General features: G+C 58.0%; 1 protein-coding gene across 6 annotated transcripts; it reads left to right on the top strand.

Annotated features, from left to right (window-relative positions):
• Window positions 1-870: 870 nt before the first annotated feature.
• HNRNPC (heterogeneous nuclear ribonucleoprotein C) lies at window positions 871-16,773 on the top strand. 6 transcript variants are annotated; one of them, XM_053933284.1, is made up of 9 exons: window positions 871-946; window positions 4,770-4,798; window positions 7,910-8,174; window positions 10,814-10,889; window positions 12,755-12,802; window positions 12,926-13,083; window positions 13,893-13,994; window positions 15,392-15,546; window positions 16,478-16,773. In XM_053933284.1, exons 3-9 carry the CDS (start codon window positions 7,934-7,936, stop codon window positions 16,559-16,561), a joined length of 864 nt encoding a protein of 287 aa, XP_053789259.1. In that variant the 5' UTR covers window positions 871-946; window positions 4,770-4,798; window positions 7,910-7,933; the 3' UTR covers window positions 16,562-16,773. The 6 variants fall into 6 exon arrangements, with proteins under 6 accessions (XP_053789259.1, XP_053789258.1, XP_053789256.1 ...); XM_053933283.1 differs by having other exon boundaries at window positions 12,755-12,829; XM_053933281.1 differs by having other exon boundaries at window positions 10,814-10,928.
• Window positions 16,774-16,854: the final 81 nt, after the last annotated feature.

Genomic DNA, 16,854 nt, shown 5'->3' with positions numbered 1-16,854 from the left:
GGAAAGTGGGAAAAAATGGGAAAAATGGGGGGAAATTGGGAAAACTGGAGAGGAAATTGGAACAACTGGAAAAAAATGGGAGGAAATTGGGAAAATTGGGGGGAAAGGTGTTGGATCCGGGTCAAACCAGTTTAAACCGGTTCAAACTGGGGACCAGTGGGGTGAGGCCAGTTCAAAGTGTGGGAACCAGTACGGGGCAGGTGAAACCGGTTTGAACTGGGCCCAGACCAGTTAAAATCACCACAAACCAGTTCAAATGGGCCCAGACCAGTTTAAATGAGGCCAGACCAGTTTAAATCATTCCAAACCAGTTCAAATCAGCCCAAACCAGTTTGAATTTCTCCAAACCAGTTTAAATCATTCCAAACCAGTTCAAATCAGCCCAAACCAGTTTGAATTTCTCCAAACCAGTTTAAAAGGCCCCAAAACCAGCGCGAACTGGGACCCGGCCTGGCCCCGCCCCCACCGCGTGACTGACAGCGCCGCTGTCCAATCACCACCCGCCCTCTGCCCCTCTCGTCCAATCACAGCCCACGCTGAGCCCCTCGCCCCACCTTCCCCTCTGAGCCAATAGCGGCCGGCGGCGCATGCGCCCACCTCCTCGCGCGCCTTGGGGGCGGGCACTCCGTCAGGCACCGCCCTGCGGTTGGTGGAGCGGCAAAACCGGCAGCGAGCGCAGCCAATCAGCGCCGCGCGCGGCGTGATTGACACCACCTTTGAGCCCCTCGCGGCCTCTCCTCCCCCTCCCGCGCCGCGGCGCCCTCCGCACCCCCATTGGTTTAGAGCCGGATTGGCAGCCGGGAGAGCCAATCAGAGCACGGGAACGGGCGGCGGGGGCGGGCCCGGCGCCGCTCGCGGCGCTGAGGGCGGCGCGGGCGCCATTTTGCACTCAGCCCCCGGAGGAAGCGGCGGCGGCGGCGGCGGGAGCGCAGCGGTGCCCGGAGCGGTGAGGGGGCAGCGCGGGAGGCTCGCGGGGGTCCCGCCGGGGCTCCGGGGGGGTCCCCGAGGGGGAGAATTCGCCGGGCGGGGCCGGGGGGGGGCTGAGGGGGATGGGGGGGGGCGGAGATGGCGGCGGCGCGTGAGGGAGCGAGGCGGGAAAAGGGGGGGGGCGGGGGGGGCCGCCCCCTCAGGGCCGTGAGGGGAGGGGGCGGAGCCAGAGCCCGCGTGGGCGGGGCCAAAGCCCTGGGAAGGCTCATTAACCCTGGCGGGCGGTAATTAGCGTAATTAGGGTAATTAGCCCCGGCGGAGGGGGGGGGTAATTAACCCCTTCAGGGCCGTAATTAATCCCCGCCGCGGGGCGGGGTTAGCCTCGCGGTGGGGGCGTGGTTTAACTCCTGAAGGGGTTAATTAAAGTCGCTCCGGATTTAATTAACCCCTGCGGGGGCGGGGCTGACCCCGCTCTGGGTGGCGTGGCCTAAGCCTGATTAACTCCTCGGCTTAATTAACCCCCTGCGCGCCAGGCCGGGCCTAATCAACTTCCGTCGGAGGCCTAATTATGCCGTATTTGCATAATTAACCCCCCCAGGGGGCGTGGCTAATTGTTAATTCACGCGCTTAAGGATAAATAATCCCGCGAGGGGCGGGGTTAAACCAGGCGGGGCGGGGCTACAGGTGGGGAGGCGTGGTCAATTCTGCCGTGGGCGTGGCCAACCCCGACTTTGGGGGCGCCGAGCGCGTTCGGGGCTTTAATTAACCCCTCAAAGGCTTTAATTAAACCCCTCCAAGGCTTTAATTAATCCCCTCCACGGCTTTAATTAACCCCCCCAAGGCTTAATGAGCAGCTCCGGGGGCCCGTTCCCCGCGGCTTTGAGGCCAAATCCCCGAATTTCTCCGTTCCCGGCGGATTTCGGGAAAAGCCCGGCCTGGCTTTTGTCCTTTTCCCCCCCGATTTCGGGAGCCTGAACCCTAAAAAAGCCCGGCTTCGTCCCGCTCCCGGCTTTTGGGCACTTGGGGAGGGTTTGGTGGGGTTTTTTGGAGGGTTTTGGGTATTTTTTGGGGTGGTTCCAGGAGGTTTTGGTGATTTCTCGGAGGTTTTTGGGCGGTTCCAGGTGGGCTTCGGGTAGGTTTTAGGGGTTTTTGGTGTTTTGAGGGGTTTTTGGGCAGTTCCAGGTGGGTTTTGGTGATGTTTGCAGGTATTTGAGCAGTTCCAGGTGGTTTTGGTGGTTTTTAGGGGGTTTTGGTGGTTTTTAGGGGGTTTTGGGTGGTTTTTAGCGGGTTTTGGGGTGGTTCCAGGTGGGTTTTGGAGGTTCCTGGTGGTTTTTAGGGGTTTTTGGGGCGGTTCCAGGTGGGTTTTTGGGGTTAATCCCAAGTTCCCGCGTTCCCCCTGAGCTCCAGGAGCTCCCATCTCATTTTCCCCCCAAACCCTGCGTTTCCAGCGCTTTTCCGGGATCCCTTCCACGTTTTTGGGCCCAGCTCCCAAATTCCCCCTCAAATTCCCGTCCCTCCCTGCCCCTCCTGCTTTAATTAAAGCTCAAAACTCCCAAATTTCCCCTTTTTTGTCCCCAAACGTGGGGGTGTGGGAGGGCAGGGGGGAGTTCTGGGGAGTGAAACCCGAGTTGTGCCACAAACCCCCCAAATCTGGGGACAAAGCTCCAAATTCAGGGACAAATCCCCAAAATCGGGGACAAAGATCCAAATTCGGGGTCAAACCCCCCAAATTCGGGGTCAAACCCCCCAAATTCAGTGTCAAACCCCCCAAATTCGGGGACAAAGCTCCAAATTTGGAGTCAAAGCTCCAAATTTGGGGACAAACCCCCCAAATTCAGGGACAGAGCTCCAAATTCGGGTCAAACCCCCAAATTCAGTGTCAAACCCCCCAAATTCGGAGTCAAATCCCCAAATTCGGGTCAAACCCTCCAAATTCGGGTCAAACCCCCCAAATTCGGGGTCAAACCCTCCAAATTCGGGTCAAACCCCCCAAATTCGGGTCAAACCCCCCAAATTCGGGGTCAAACCCCCAAAATTCGAGGTGAAATCCCCCAAATTCGGGGACAAAGAGCCCAAATTCGGGGTCAAAGCCCCAAATCCAGGGACAGAGCTCCCAAATTCTCCTTTTCTCCCCAAATTCAGAGTCTACCCCCCCAAATTCGGGGTCAAATTCTCCGTTTCTCCCCAAATTCGGGGATGAACCCCCCACGTTCGGGGTCAAACCCGCTGATTTTGGGGACAAACCCCCAAGTTCAGGGACAGAGCTCCCAAATTCTCCATTTCTCCTCAAATTCGGAGACAAACCCCTCAAATTCTCCATTTCTCCCCAGAATTCAGGGTCAAAGCCCCAAATTTGGGGGCAAACCCCCCAAATTCCCCATTTTTCCCCCAATTCTCGTTTCTTCCTGAATTCTCCATTTCACCCCCAATTCCCCATTTCTCCTCCAATTCTCCATATTTCCCCCAATTCTTGTTTCTCCCCAAATTCTCTGTTTTTCCCCAATTCCCCATTTTCCCCCAAATTCCCCATTTCTCCCCAATTCCCCATTTTTTACACAATTCCCCATTTTTCCGCATTTCTCCCCAATTCCCCATTTTTCTCCAATTCCCCATTTCTCCCCAATTCCCCATTTTTTCCCCCAATTCCCCATTTTTCTCCAATTTCCCATTTCTCCCCAATTTCCGATTTTTCCCCCAAATTCCCCATTTCTCCCCAATTCCCCATTTTTTGCACAATTACCCATTTCTCCCCATTTCTCCCCAATTCCCCATTTTTCCCCAATTCCCCATTTTTCCCCATTTCTCCCCAATTCCCCATTTTTCCCCATTTTTCCCCAATTCCCCATTTTTCCCCAATTCCCCATTTTTTCCCCATTTTTCCCCATTTTCCCCAATTCCCCATTTTTTCCCCATTTTTTTCCCCAGTTCCCCATTTTCCCCCCATTTTTCCCCATTTTTTTCCCCAGTTCCCCATTTTCCCCCCATTTTTCCCCATTTTTTCCCCATTTTTTCCCCATTTCTCCCCATTTCTCCCAATTCCCCATTTTTTCCCCATTTTTTTCCCCAGTTCCCCATTTTTTCCCCATTTTTCCCCATTTCTCCCCAATTCCCCATTTTTTCCCCATTTTTCCCCAATTCCCCATTTTTTCCCCATTTTTCCCCAATTCCCCATTTTTTCCCCATTTTCCCCAATTCCCCATTTTTCCCCATTTTTCCCCAGTTCCCCATTTTTCCCCATTTTTTTCCCCATTTTCCCCAAATTCCCATTTTTTCCCCATTTTTCCCGAAATTCCCCGTCTCTCCCCACGCTCGGCCGTCCCTCTCCCGCCCGCTCCCAAAACGCCCTTTTTTCACCCCAAACCCCCCGGATTTCCCCTCCCCCACCCGGGGGTGCTGCTGGTGGGGGGAGGGGTCGCACCTCCCTTCCCCTCCCCCCCCCCCCCCCAAAATTTCGGGTCGGGGGCGTGGCCGCGGGGGTGGGGGCGGGGCCGGGGTGGGGGGAGGGGTCGCTCAACCTTCTCTCCTTCCGCAGGGCCCAGGAGGCGCACCCGGACCGGCCCCTCCCCCACCCCAGACCCCACCCCTCCCCCACCCCTCCCCGCTGCCCCTTTTGGGCCGAACCCGCCCGATTTTGGAGGTTTTTACCCAAAAACAAAAACCCAAAAAGGGGGAAACTGAAAGAGAAACCGAGGGGGGCTGGCGGCGGTTGGGGGAGGGGCGCTGCTGGGGGCGGGGCCTGAGCGCGCGGCACGGGGGGGGTGGGGGAGGGGCCGCCCCTCCCCCCGCTGGCCCCCCCCCCGCCCCCCCAATTTGCCTTTTTTTTGTCTCTTTTTTGTCCACAGCGCGATTTTTTTGAGCCGGCGCGGCGACCGTAAGTTCCGAACGTTTTCCTGCTGTTTTTTTTTTTGTTTTTTTTGGTTTTTTTTTTTTTTTTTTTTTTTTTTTGGGTGTTTTTTTTTTTTTTTTGGTTGGTTTTTTTTTTTTTTTTTTCCCTCCCCCCACCGCCTTTCTCTGTCTCTCTCCCCTCCCCCCACACGCAACGCCTTTGACTCCTCCCCCTCCCCCCCCCAAAAAAAAACCAAAAAAACCCCAAAAAGCGATGGGGGTCTTGCCCCTCCCCCCGCAGGCCCCGCCCCCCAAGCCCCTCCCCCACCCCGCTCGGGTTTTCCCCCTCGGCCCCTCCCCCCCCCGCCCAAAAAGTGCCCCCAAATGGCCCCAAAGAGCCTCAAAACGGCCAAAAACGGTCCAAAAATGGCCTGAAACGGCCCCAAAACGGCCAAAATGGCCTAAAGTGGCCCAAAACGGCCCCAAAAATGGCCTAAAGTGGCCCAAAACGGCCAAAAATGGCCTAAAGTGGCCCAAAACGGCCCCAAACGGCCAAAAATGGCCTAAAGTGGCCCAAAACGGCCCCAAACTGGCCCAAACTGGCCCAAACTGGCCCAAAGCGGAGCAGGAGGGGGCGGGGCCGCCCCGGCCCCTCCCCCCGCCCCTCCCCCCCCCCATTTTCCGGGGTTGGAGGGGTCCGGATCCTTTTTTTATTTTTTATTTTTTTTTTAATTGTTTTTAATTGTTGTTTTTAAGGCGATTTCCCTGATTTTTTTTTTTTTTTAATTTTTTATTTTTAAATTTTTTTATTTTTCACGTTTTTTTCCCGGCCTCTTCGGCCCAGCCCCGCCCCCTTTAGCACCGAAGCCCCGCCCCCCCGCGTTTTGGCCACGCCCCCTCCCCTCCCCCCCCGCCCCTCCCCCACTGCCGCCGCCGACCCACGGACGCCCCTCCCCCCCCTCCGGAGCCCCTCCCCCCACGGTAAGAGGCGGAGCTTCGCTCGTATGCAAATTAGCGCTAATTGAGGCCGGCCCAAGAGGACTCATTAGGGCTTGGAGCTAATTAGGGATGCTAATTAGGCGCTGTAAGTAATGATTGGGTGTTACAGCGCCCATTAGCATAATTAATGTAATGCTCATTAGCATAATTAATGTCTCATTAGGGCTTGGAGCTAATTAGGGATGCTAATTAGGCGCTGTAAGTAACGATTGGGTGTTACAGTGCTCGTTAGCATAATTAATACCATATTAGGCTAATTAATCCCTCGTTAGGGACTGGCGCTAATTAGGGATGTTAATTAGGTGTTTTAAGAAATGAATGGGTGTTACGGTGTTAATTAGCATAATTAATACTTATTAGGATAATTAAGCCCTTATCAGGCACTTGGTTCTAATTAGGGATGTTAATTAGGCATTGTAAGTAACGATTGGGTGTCACAGTGCTCATTAGCATAATTAATTAATTAAAAGAGGTCAAAGAACACCCACAGCGCTGATTAGAGCTACGGGTTTTATGCTAATGACACCCCTAATTAACGAGCAGGGTACTTAATTAATATTCATTAGCGCGAGGGGGGGTAATTAGCAATTGGGGGGGCTGATCATTAACGAGGGCCGCATAATTACCGTAATTAACAAGGGGTGGGGCTAATGAACAGCGCTCATTAACGACGGGGATTGGGGCTGCTGGGTTAGGTGCCCTTTATGCAAATCAGATGCTAATTGGGGGCTGCTGGGGTTGGCCGTTAGGTGCCCTTTATGCAAATCAGATGCTAATTGGGGGCTGCTGTGGCCGTTGGGTGTTCTTTATGCTAATTAGATGCTAATTGGGGGCCTGGGGAGGGTCCCAGGGGGTTCTGGAAGCTTCCGGGGCCCTTCCAGGAGGGTTTGGGGCGGTTTTGGGGCTTTTTGGGGGTTTTGGGTGATTTTTTGAGGTTTTTGGAGTTTTTTGGTGGTTTCGGGTGGTTTTTGGGGGTTTTGGGTGGTTTCGGGTGGTTTTTGGAGCTTTTTAGGGTTTTTGGGTGGTTTCGGGTGGTTTTTGGTGTTTTTTGGGATTTTTTTGGGTTTTTTGGTGGTTTCGGGTGGTTTTTGGGGGTTTTGGGGTTTTTTTGGTGGTTTCGGGTGGTTTTTGGGGGTTTTTGGGGTTTTGGGTGGTTTTGGGTGGTTTTTGGTGTTTTTGGGGATTTTTGGGGGTTTTGGGTGGTTTTCGGGTGGTTTTTGGGTTTTGGGTGGTTTCTGGTGGTTTTGGAGTTTTTTTGGAAGTTTTTGGGGTTTTGGAGGTTTTCAGGTGGTTTTGGGGGTTTGGAGATTTTTTTTGTGGTTTTTTGGTTGGTTTTTGGTGTTTTTTGGGTGTTTTCTTGTCGTTTCTGGGTGGTTTTTAGCAGTTTTTGGGTGGTTTTTAGCGGTTTTTGGGGTGTTTTTTTGGGTGTTTTCTCGTCATTTCTGGGCAGTTTTTAGCAGTTTTTGGGTGGTTTTTGGAGGGTTTATGTGGTTTTTAGCGGTTTTGGGTGGTTTTTGGAGGGTTTTGGGTGGTTTTTAGCAGTTTTTGGGTGGTTTTTGGAGGGTTTTGGGTGTTTTCCAGCGGTTTTTGGGTGTTTTTTGGGTGTTTTCTCGTCGTTTCTGGGCAGTTTTTAGCAGTTTTTGGGTGGTTTTTGGAGGTTTTTGGGTGTTTTCTCATCGTTTCTGGGCAGTTTTTAGCGGTTTTTGGGTGGTTTTTGGAGGGTTTTGGGTGGTTTTTAGCAGTTTTTGGGTGGTTTTTTGGGTGTTTTCTCGTCGTTTCTGGGTGGTTTTTAGCGGTTTTTGGGTGGTTTTTGGAGGGTTTTGGGTGGTTTTTAGCGGTTTTTGGGTGGTTTTTTGGGTGTTTTCTCATCGTTTCTGGGTGGTTTTTGGAGGGTTTTGGGCGGTTTTTAGCAGTTTTTGGGTGGTTTTTGGAGGGTTTTGGGTGTTTTTTAGCAGTTTTTGGGTGGTTTTTGGGTGCTTTCTGCGTGTTTTCTGGGTGTTTTTTAGCAGTTTTTGGGTGTTTTCTGGTCGTTTCTGGAGCTTTCCGGCTGTCCCCGCCTGCCTTTGTCCTTGCCAGCCCCATCCCCCCCCCCCACTCCAGCTCCCCCCACAACCCTTCCCCACCCCCGCACTGACCGCCCCTCCCCCCCGCCCCCCAGGCCACGCCCCTCCCCCCCGCGGCCATGGCCAGCAACGTGACCAACAAGACGGACCCGCGGTCGCTCAACTCGCGCGTCTTCATCGGCAACCTCAACACGCTGGTGGTGAAGAAGAGCGACGTGGAGGCCATCTTCTCCAAGTACGGCAAGATCGTCGGCTGCTCCGTGCACAAGGGCTTCGCCTTCGTGCAGTACGTCAACGAGCGCAACGCCCGCGCCGCCGTGGCCGGCGAGGACGGCCGCATGATCGCCGGCCAGGTGCTAGGTGCGTGACGCCTGGGCGGGGCTGGGATGGCGCTCAGGGAGGTGGCCGTGGTCACTCGTGGTCACTTTGAGCTTCTCAGAGGTGTTTTGGAGTCTGGGAGGGGAGGACAGGAGGAGCCCCACACCTGGGTGGGGCTGGGATGGCGCTCAGGGAGGTGGCCGTGGTCACTCGTGGTCACTTTGAGCTTCTCAGAGGAGTTTTGGAGTCTGGGAGGGGAGGACAGGAGGAGCCCCACACCTGGGTGGGGCTGGGATGGTCACACAGGTGGTCAGGGAGGTGGCCATGGTCACTCTTGGTCAGTGCTGGTCACTCGTGGTCACTTTGAGCTTCTCAGAGGAGTTTTGGAGTCTGGGGGCTGGGGCAGGGGGAACCCCAGGTTTGGGTGGGGCTGTGATGGTCACACAGGTGGTCAGGGAGGTGGCCATGGTCACTCTTGGTCACTCGTGGTCACTTTGAGGTTCTCAGAGGTGTTTTGGAGTCTGGGGTGCGGGGCAGGGGGAACCCCAGGTTTGGGTGGGGCTGCGATGGCCAGGGAGGTGGTCAGGGAGGTGGCCGTGGTCACTCACGGCCAGCCGTGGATGCCGGTGGCCGTTTTGGGTGGTTTTAGGCTCGTTTTGGTCAGTTTTGGAGGTGCTGTGGACTCCAGGTGCTCAGGGAGGTGACCACGGTCGCTCACGGTCAGTTGTAGATGCCGGTGGCCGTTTTGGGGTGGTTTTGGTGGTTTTTGGAGATGTTTTGGACTCCAGGTGCTCAGGGAGGTGACCACGGTCACTCGCGGTCAGCCGTGGATGCCGGTGGCCGTTTTGGGGTGGTTTTGGTGGTTTTTGGAGGTGCTGTGGACTCCGGGTGAGTCTGTGGCCACTGGACAGCTCTGGTGGTCAGCCGTGGTCATTTCAGGGTTCCAGAGGGGGCAGGTTCCAGGTGACCTCACCTGGGGTCATTTGGGGTAATTTGTGGCCATTTTGGGGTGGTCACTGCTGGTCATTCCCTGTGGTCACTGCTGGTCATCCATGTGGTCACTGCTGGTCATTCCCCGCGGTCACTGCTGGTCATCCCCTGTGGTCACTGCTGGTCATCCCCTGTGGTCACTGCTGGTCATCCCCTGTGGTCACTGCTGGTCATCCCCTGTGGTCATTGCTGGTCATTCCCTGTGGTCACTGCTGGTCATCCCCTGTGGTCACTGCTGCTCATTCCCCGCGGTCACTGCTGGTCATTCCCCGCGGTCACTGCTGGTCATTCCCTGTGGTCACTGCTGGTCATTCCCTGTGGTCACTGCTGGTCATCCCCCGTGGTCACTGCTGGTCATTCCCTGTGGTCACTGCTGGTCATTCCCTGTGGTCACTGCTGGTCACTTGGAGGTCGGGCGCGGGGCAGTTTGGGGTCATTTGTGGTCATTTAGGGGTCATTGGTCAGTTCCTGGTCAGTTTTTGGTCATTTGGGGGTCACTTTGGGGTCAGGTTTTGGTCAGTTTGGAGGTCACTCCTGGGGTCACTCCTGGGGTCACTTCGGGTCATTCTGGGCTCGTTTTGAGCCATTTTCGGGATTTTTCTCCCCATTCCTGGACCCTCCTGGGGTAAATCCCTCCCCAAACGGCCCCAGACCTCCAAAAATGGCCCCAAATCTCAAAAAACGGCCCCAAATCTCCAAAAACTGCCCCAAATATCCAAAAACGGCCCCAAACCTCCAAAAACGGCCCCAAACCTCCAAAAACTGCCCCAAATCTCCAAAAACGGCCCCAGATCTCCAAATACAGCCCCAGATCTCCAAAAACGGCCCCAAACCTCCAAAAACGACCCTGGATTTCCAAAAACTGCCCCAAACCTCCAAAAACGACCCTGGATTTCCAAAAACTGCCCCAAATCTCCAAAAACGACCCCGGATTTCCAAAAACGGCCCTAAACGGCCCCAGATGGTCCCAAACCTTCACAAACAGCCCCAAACCCCCCCAGATTGTCCCAAATCCCTCGAGTTGCCCCAAACCCCCCGAAGTTGCCCCAAACCCCCCCAAGTTGCCCCAAACCCCCCCAAGTTGCCCCAAACCCCCCGAAGTTGCCCCGAACCCCCCCAAACTGGCCCCAAACCCCCCCAAGTTGCCCCAAACCTCCCTAAGTTGCCCCAAAGCCCCCCCAAGTTGCCCCAAACCCCCCCAAACTGGCCCCAAACCCCCCAAAGCTGCCCTGAACCAGCCCAAACCAATTCCAAATTGCCCCAAACCCCCCGAAGTTGCCCCAAACCCCCCCAAGTTGCCCCAAACCCCCCCAAACTGGCCCTGAACCCCCCCAGTTGCCCCAAACGCCTCCAAGCTGCCCCGAACCGGCCCAAACCAATTCCAAATTGCCCCAAACTGGCCCCAAACCCCCCAAAGTTGCCCCAAGTTGCCCCAAACCCCCCCAAACTGGCCCTGAGCCCCCCCCAAGTTGCCCCAACCCCCCCCAAACTGGCCCCAAACCCCCCCACGTTGCCCCGAGCCCCTCCAAGTTGCCCCAAAGCCCCCCAAACTGGCCCCAAACCCCCAAAGTTGCCCCAAGTTGCCCCAAAGCCCCCCAAACTGGCCCCAAACCCCCCCAAGTTGCCCCAAGTTGCCCCAAACCCCCCCAAACTGGCCCCGAGCCCCCCCAAGCCGCCCCTGTGGCCCGCAGACATCAACCTGGCGGCCGAGCCGAAGGTGAACCGGGGCAAGGCGGGGGTGAAGCGCTCGGCGGCCGAGATGTACGGGTCAGTACCCGCCCCCCCGTCACCGTCCCCCCTCGTCAGGTGGGGACCCCGGGGGGCTCCGCTCCGCGGGGATCCGGGCCGGCCCGGGGGGGCTTGGGGGGTCCCGGGGGCATTCAGGGGGTCCTGGGGGGGGGGGGCTTGGGGGGTCCCGGGGGGCATTCAGGGGGTCCTGGGGGGGATTTGGGGTGTCCTGGGGGGGGTTTGGGGTGTCCTGGGGGGGATTCGGATGTCCTTGGGGGGTCCTGGGGGTGTTTGGGGTGTCCTGGGGGGGGGGGTTTGGGGTGTCCTGGGGGTGTTTGGGGTGTCCTGGGGGGCATTTGGGGTGTCCTGGGGGGGTTTGGGGTCTCCTGGGGGGCATTTGGGGTGTCCCTGGGGGGTTTGGGGTGTCCTGGGGGGGTTTGAGGTGTCCTTGGGGGGCTTGGGGGTCCCGGGGGGCATTCAGGGGGTCCTGGGGGGGGTTTGGGGTGTCCTGGGAGCATTTGGGGTGTCCTGCGGGGAAGTTGGGATGTCCTGGGGGGGTTTGGGGTGTCCTGGGGGGGGGGTTTGGGGTGTCCCAGGTGTATTTGGGGTGTCCTGGGGGGGGTTTTGGGGGATTCTGGGGTTTTTTTGGGGTGTCCTTGGGGCATTTGGGGTGTACTGGGGGGGAGGTTGGGGCATCCTGGGGGTTTTTTGGGGTGTCCTGGTGGGTTTGGGGGGTCCTGGGGGGAATTCTGACCATCCCAGGGGGGCTTGGGGGGTCCTGGGGTTTTTTTGGGGTGTCCTGGGGGGGATTTGGGGTGTCCTGGGGGCGTTTTTGGGTGTCCTGGGGGGCATTCAGGGGATCCCGGGGGGATTTGGGGGGTCCTGGGGGTGTTTGGGGCATTTTTTGGGGGGCTCTGAGCTGTTTTGAGGGCTGGGGAGGGGCTTGAGGGGGGGCTCAGAGAGGAAATTTTGGGGTTTTTTTTGGGGGGGGGCCGGGTGGGATTTGGGGGGGTTTGGGAGGATTTTTGGTTTTGTCTGGGGGGGGCTGGGAGGGTTTGGGGCGTCCCAGGGGATTTTTGGGGGATCCCGGGGTTTTTTTGGGGATCCCAGGGTTTTTTTGGGGGGATCCCGGGGGTTTTTGGGGATCTCAGGGCATTTTTTGGGGTGTTCCAGGTTTTTTTTTTTTTATTTGGGGGATCCCGGGGGGGTTTTGGGGTGTCCCAGGGTTTTTTTTTTGGGGATCCCGGGTGGGTTTTTGGAGCATCCCAGGATTTTTTTTTTTTTTGAATCACAGGAGGTTTTTTGGGGATCCTGGGGGGAGTTTTGGGCATTCCAGGGGTTTTTTTTTTGAGGTGTCCCAGGGGTTTTTTGGGGATCCCAGGGAGGTTTTTTTGGGGATCCCGGGGGGGGGTTTGGGGATCCTGGGGTTTTTTTTGGGGGGGATCCCAGGGGCTTTTTTTGGGGATCCCAGGGAGGTTTATTTTTGGGGATCCCAGGGAGGTTTATTTTTGGGGATCCCAGGGAGGTTTATTTTTGGGGTGTCCCAGGGTTTTTTTTTTGTGATCCTGGGTTTTTTTGGGGGGATCGCAAGGGTTTTTTGGGGATTCCAGGGTTTTTTTTTTTGGGGTGTCCTGGGGTTTTTTTTGGGGGATCCTGGGTGGTTTTTTTTGGGGTGTCCCGGGTGTTTTTTGGGGGATCCCAGGGTTTTTTTTTTTTTTTTGTGATCCCGGGTGTTTTTTGGGGTGTCCCGGGTGTTTTTTGGGGGATCCCAGGGTTTGTTTTTTTTTTTGTGATCCCGGGTGTTTTTTGGGGTGTCCCGGGTGTTTTTTGGGGATCCCGGGGGGGGGGTCTGGGGTTTTTTTTTTGGATCTCACTTCCTGCACCCCCCCCCCCGTTCCCCCCAGGTCATCGTTTGACCTGGACTACGACTTCCAGCGGGATTACTATGACCGGTACCAGTATAAACCAGTACAGAGCGGGTTAGGGACCCCACCCCCCCCCTCCCCCACCCCCCCCGCCCCCCGCCGGCCCCTCCCGGCGCCCCCAGTCCATCCCGGTTCTGCTCCCGCCCGCAGGATGTACAGCTACCCCGCCCGCGTGCCGCCCCCGCCCCCCATCGCCCGCGCCGTGGTGCCCTCCAAGCGCCAGCGCGTCTCCGGCAACACCTCCCGGCGCGGCAAGAGCTTCAACAGCAAGTCCGGCCAGCGCGGCTCCTCCTCCAAGTCGGGAAAACGTACGGAACCGGGGCGGGGCGGGGCGGGGCGGGCACGCCCACCAGTATGGCCGCCGGGAGGGCCGGTGCCGTGGTTCAGCCAGTGTGGCTGGGCTCGTCGTCCGGTCCAATATGGCGGCACCCAGTCCAATATGGCTGCTCCCATAGAGCGTTCAAATATGGCGGCACCCAATCCAATATGGCTGCTCCCATAGGGCGTTCAAATGTGGTACCACCCAATCCAATATGGCTGCTCCCATGGTGCATTCAAATATGGCGGCACCCAGTCCAATATGGCTGCTCCCATAGGGAGTTCAAATATGGTGGCATCTAATCCAATATGGCTGCTCCCATAGGGCGTTCAAATATGGCACCCAGTCCAATATGGCTGCTCCCATAGGGCATTCAAATGTGGTGGCATCTAATCTAATATGGCAGCTCCAACATGGCAGCCCCCATGTCCCAATCTAACATGGCGTGCCCCTAATCCAACATGGTGGCTCCCAATCCAATATGGCCTCCCTAATCCAACATGTCAGCCCTCATTCCCCAAATCAACATGGCAGCCGCCATAATCCAACATGGCCTCCCCAATCCAACATGGCCTCCCCAATCCAACATGGCCTCCCCAATCCAACATGGCAGCTCCCAATCCAATATGGCCTCCCCATTCCAACATGGCAGCCCCCATGTCCCCACCCAAGATGGCCACTCCCCACCCAAGATGGCCGCCCCCAGTCCCCACCCAAGATGGCCGCCCCCAGTCCCCACCCAAGATGGCCGCCCCCAGTCCCCACCCAAGATGGCCGACGCGCGCGGGGGTTCCGCAGTGAAAGGCGACGACCTGCAGAGCATCAAGAAGGAGCTGGGGCAGATCAAGGCCAAGGTGGACGCGCTGCTCGAGAGCCTGGAGCGGCTGGAGCGCGAGCAGAGTGAGCGCGGCACCCCCGAATTGGGGACCCCCGAATTGGGGACACGGGACCCCCAGATTGGGACAGGGACCCCCGGATTGGGGACAGGGACCCCCAAAATGGGACACAGGACCCCCAGATTGGGACAGGGACCCCCGGATTGGGGACAGGGACCCCCAAAATGGGACACGGGACCCCCGGATTGGGGACAGGGACCCCCAAAATGGGACACGGGACCCCCGGATTGGGGACAGGGACCCCCGAGAGGGGACCGGGACCCCCGAATTGGGGACAGGGAACCCCCGAGTGGGGACACGGGGACCCCCGGATTGGGGACCCCCGAACTGGGGACACGGGGACCCCCGGATTGGGACAGGGAACCCCCGAGTGGGGACACGGGGACCCCTGGATTGGGGACACGGGGACCCCTGGATTGGGGATGGGGACCCCCAAAATGGGACACAGGACCCCCAGATTGGGACAGGGACCCCCGAGTGGGGACAGGGACCCCCAAAATGGGACACGGGACCCCCGGATTGGGGACAGGGACCCCCGAATTGGGACAGGGACCCCCAAGTGGGGACGGGGACCCCCAAAATGGGACAGGGACCCCCGAATTGGGGACAGGGACCCCCAAATTGGGACAGGGACCCCCAAATTTGGGACAGGGACCCCCGAATTGGGGACAGGGACCCCCGATTTGGGGCCGGGAGCCCCGAATTGGGGACAGGGACCCCCGATTTGGGGCCGGGAGCCCCGATTTGGGGTGTTTGGGGTTTCCCGCGTGCCTTTTGGGGCAGAATCCTGCTTTTCTGGGCGGGGAGGGGCTCATCCCAGGGGAGACCCGGCAGGCCCCGCCCCCTGCGCCTCAGGCTCCGCCCACCACCCCGAAATCGCCGTTCTCGCCCCCACCCAAACCCCCGGTTTTTCACCCCAAACTCCTTTTGCCCCCCCAAATCCCCAATTTCTCCCCAAAGTCCCGTTTCCCCCCAAACTCGTTTTCTCCAAACCCCCGTTTTTGTCCTAAATCCCATTTTTTTCCCCAAACTCCTGTTTTCTCCCCAAATCCCCGTTTTTTTCCCAAATCCCCATTTTCTCCCAAACCCCTGTTTTCCCCAAACCCCATTTTTCCCCCCAAATCCCATTTCTTCCCCCAAACCTGTTTTGCCCCAAATCCCTGTTTTTCACCCCAAATCCCCATTTTTCACCCCAAATCCCTGTTTCTCGCCCCAAATCCCCTTTTTTCACCCCAAATCCCTGTTTCTCACCCCAAATCCCCGTTTTTCACCCTAAATCCCTGTTTCTCACCCCAAATCCCCGTTTCTCACCCCAAATCCCCGTTTTTCACCCCAAATCCCCGTTTTTCACCCCAAATCCCCATTTCTCACCCCAAATCCCCGTTTTTGGCCCCAAACCAGAGGCCAAGAGTGACAAGGCCGAGGAGGAGCAGGGCGGCAGCGGCTCCAAGAAGGACGAGGCGGGCGGGGCCAAGGCCGAGGGCGGCAACGAGGACTCGGCCGAGGAGGGCGACCTGCTGGACGACGACGAGGCCGAGGAGAGGGGGGACGAGCAGGTGGGAGCCCAGTACGCACCAGTACAGACCAGTAACCAGTACGGACCGGTACAGAGCAGTCTCCATGGCCGCGGTGTCCCCCCGGTGCCCCCCAGCTCAGACCAGTTCAGACCAGTGACCCCCAGTATGATCAGTGACCCCCCAGTACAGACCAGTGACCCCCAGTATGATCAGTGACCCCCCAGTACAGACCAGTGACCCCCAGTTCAGACCAGTGACCCTCAGTTCAGACCAGGACAGACCAGTGACCCCCAGTACAGACCAGTACAGACCCTCCAGTGCAAACCAGTGACCCCCAGTACAGACCAGTGACCCCCAGTTCAGACCAGTGACCCCCAGTTCAGACCAGGACAGACCAGTGACCCCCAGTACAGACCAGTACAGACCCTCCAGTGCAAACCAGTGATCCCCAGTACAGACCAGTGACCCCCAGTATGATCAGTGACCTCCCAGTACAGACCAGTGACCCCCAGTTCAGACCAGTGACCCTCAGTTCAGACCAGGACAGACCAGTGACCCCCAGTACAGACCAGTACAGACCCTCCAGTGCAAACCAGTGACCCCCAGTACAGACCAGTGACCCCCAGTTCAGACCAGTGACCCCCAGTTCAGACCAGGACAGACCAGTGACCCCCAGTACAGACCAGTACAGACCCTCCAGTGCAAACCAGTGACCCCCAGTACAGACCAGTGACTCCCAGTACAGACCAGTACAGGCCAGTGACCCCGCCAGTTCAGACCAGTGCCCCGAGCCTCTCCCCCAGTGCCCTCCCAGTACAGACCAGTACAGACCAGTGCCCCGAGCCTCTCCCCCAGTGCCCTCCCAGTACCCCCAGCCCCTCTCCCAGTGTGGGTGGGGCGGGTGCGGGGGGAGGGGCGGCCCGGCCGCGCCCCTCCCCCCCCTGACACGGTGCCCCTCCCCCACTGCCAGCTGGAGTCGCTGAAGGGGGACGAGAAGGAGGCGGAGGAGGGGGAGGACGACCGGGACAGCGCCAACGGCGAGGACGAGCCCTGAGCCCCGCCCCCGGCCCCGCCGGCCCCGCCCCCGCCCCGCCCCCCGCCGTGCTCGTGCTGTCGTGGCCCCTCCCCCCCCCGGCGCCCTCCGTAGTTCGGTTGCCCCGCCCCCTTCTGTGCCCCGCCCCCTCACACGGCCCCGCCCCCACCCCCCAAGCCCCGCCCCCTCAATTTTGATACCTCGAGATGACGATTAAAAGACGGACGTTTGTACGCGCGGCTGAGGGGGAGGGGCCTTGCTGGGGGGAGGGGCGGCCCCACCCAAAATGGCGGTGTCCTTGCGGCGATCCAATA

This window comes from Vidua chalybeata, assembly GCF_026979565.1.
Source record: "Vidua chalybeata isolate OUT-0048 chromosome 38 unlocalized genomic scaffold, bVidCha1 merged haplotype SUPER_38_unloc_1, whole genome shotgun sequence".
In the NCBI taxonomy this organism is placed as follows: domain Eukaryota; kingdom Metazoa; phylum Chordata; class Aves; order Passeriformes; family Viduidae; genus Vidua; species Vidua chalybeata.
Note: the sequence above shows the minus strand (reverse complement) of the source record. Positions and strands in the feature narration are given on the sequence as shown.

Excerpts from the sequence above, each read along its gene's own strand:
- HNRNPC (XM_053933278.1), top strand. The coding sequence starts at position 7,934 with ATGGCCAGCAACGTGACCAACAAGACGGACCCGCGGTCGCTCAACTCG. Across the intron at positions 8,175-10,813 it reads GATCGCCGGCCAGGTGCTAG|ACATCAACCTGGCGGCCGAG; the intron begins GTGCGTGACGCC and ends TGTGGCCCGCAG. Across the intron at positions 12,830-12,925 it reads TATAAACCAGTACAGAGCGG|GATGTACAGCTACCCCGCCC; the intron begins GTTAGGGACCCC and ends TCCCGCCCGCAG.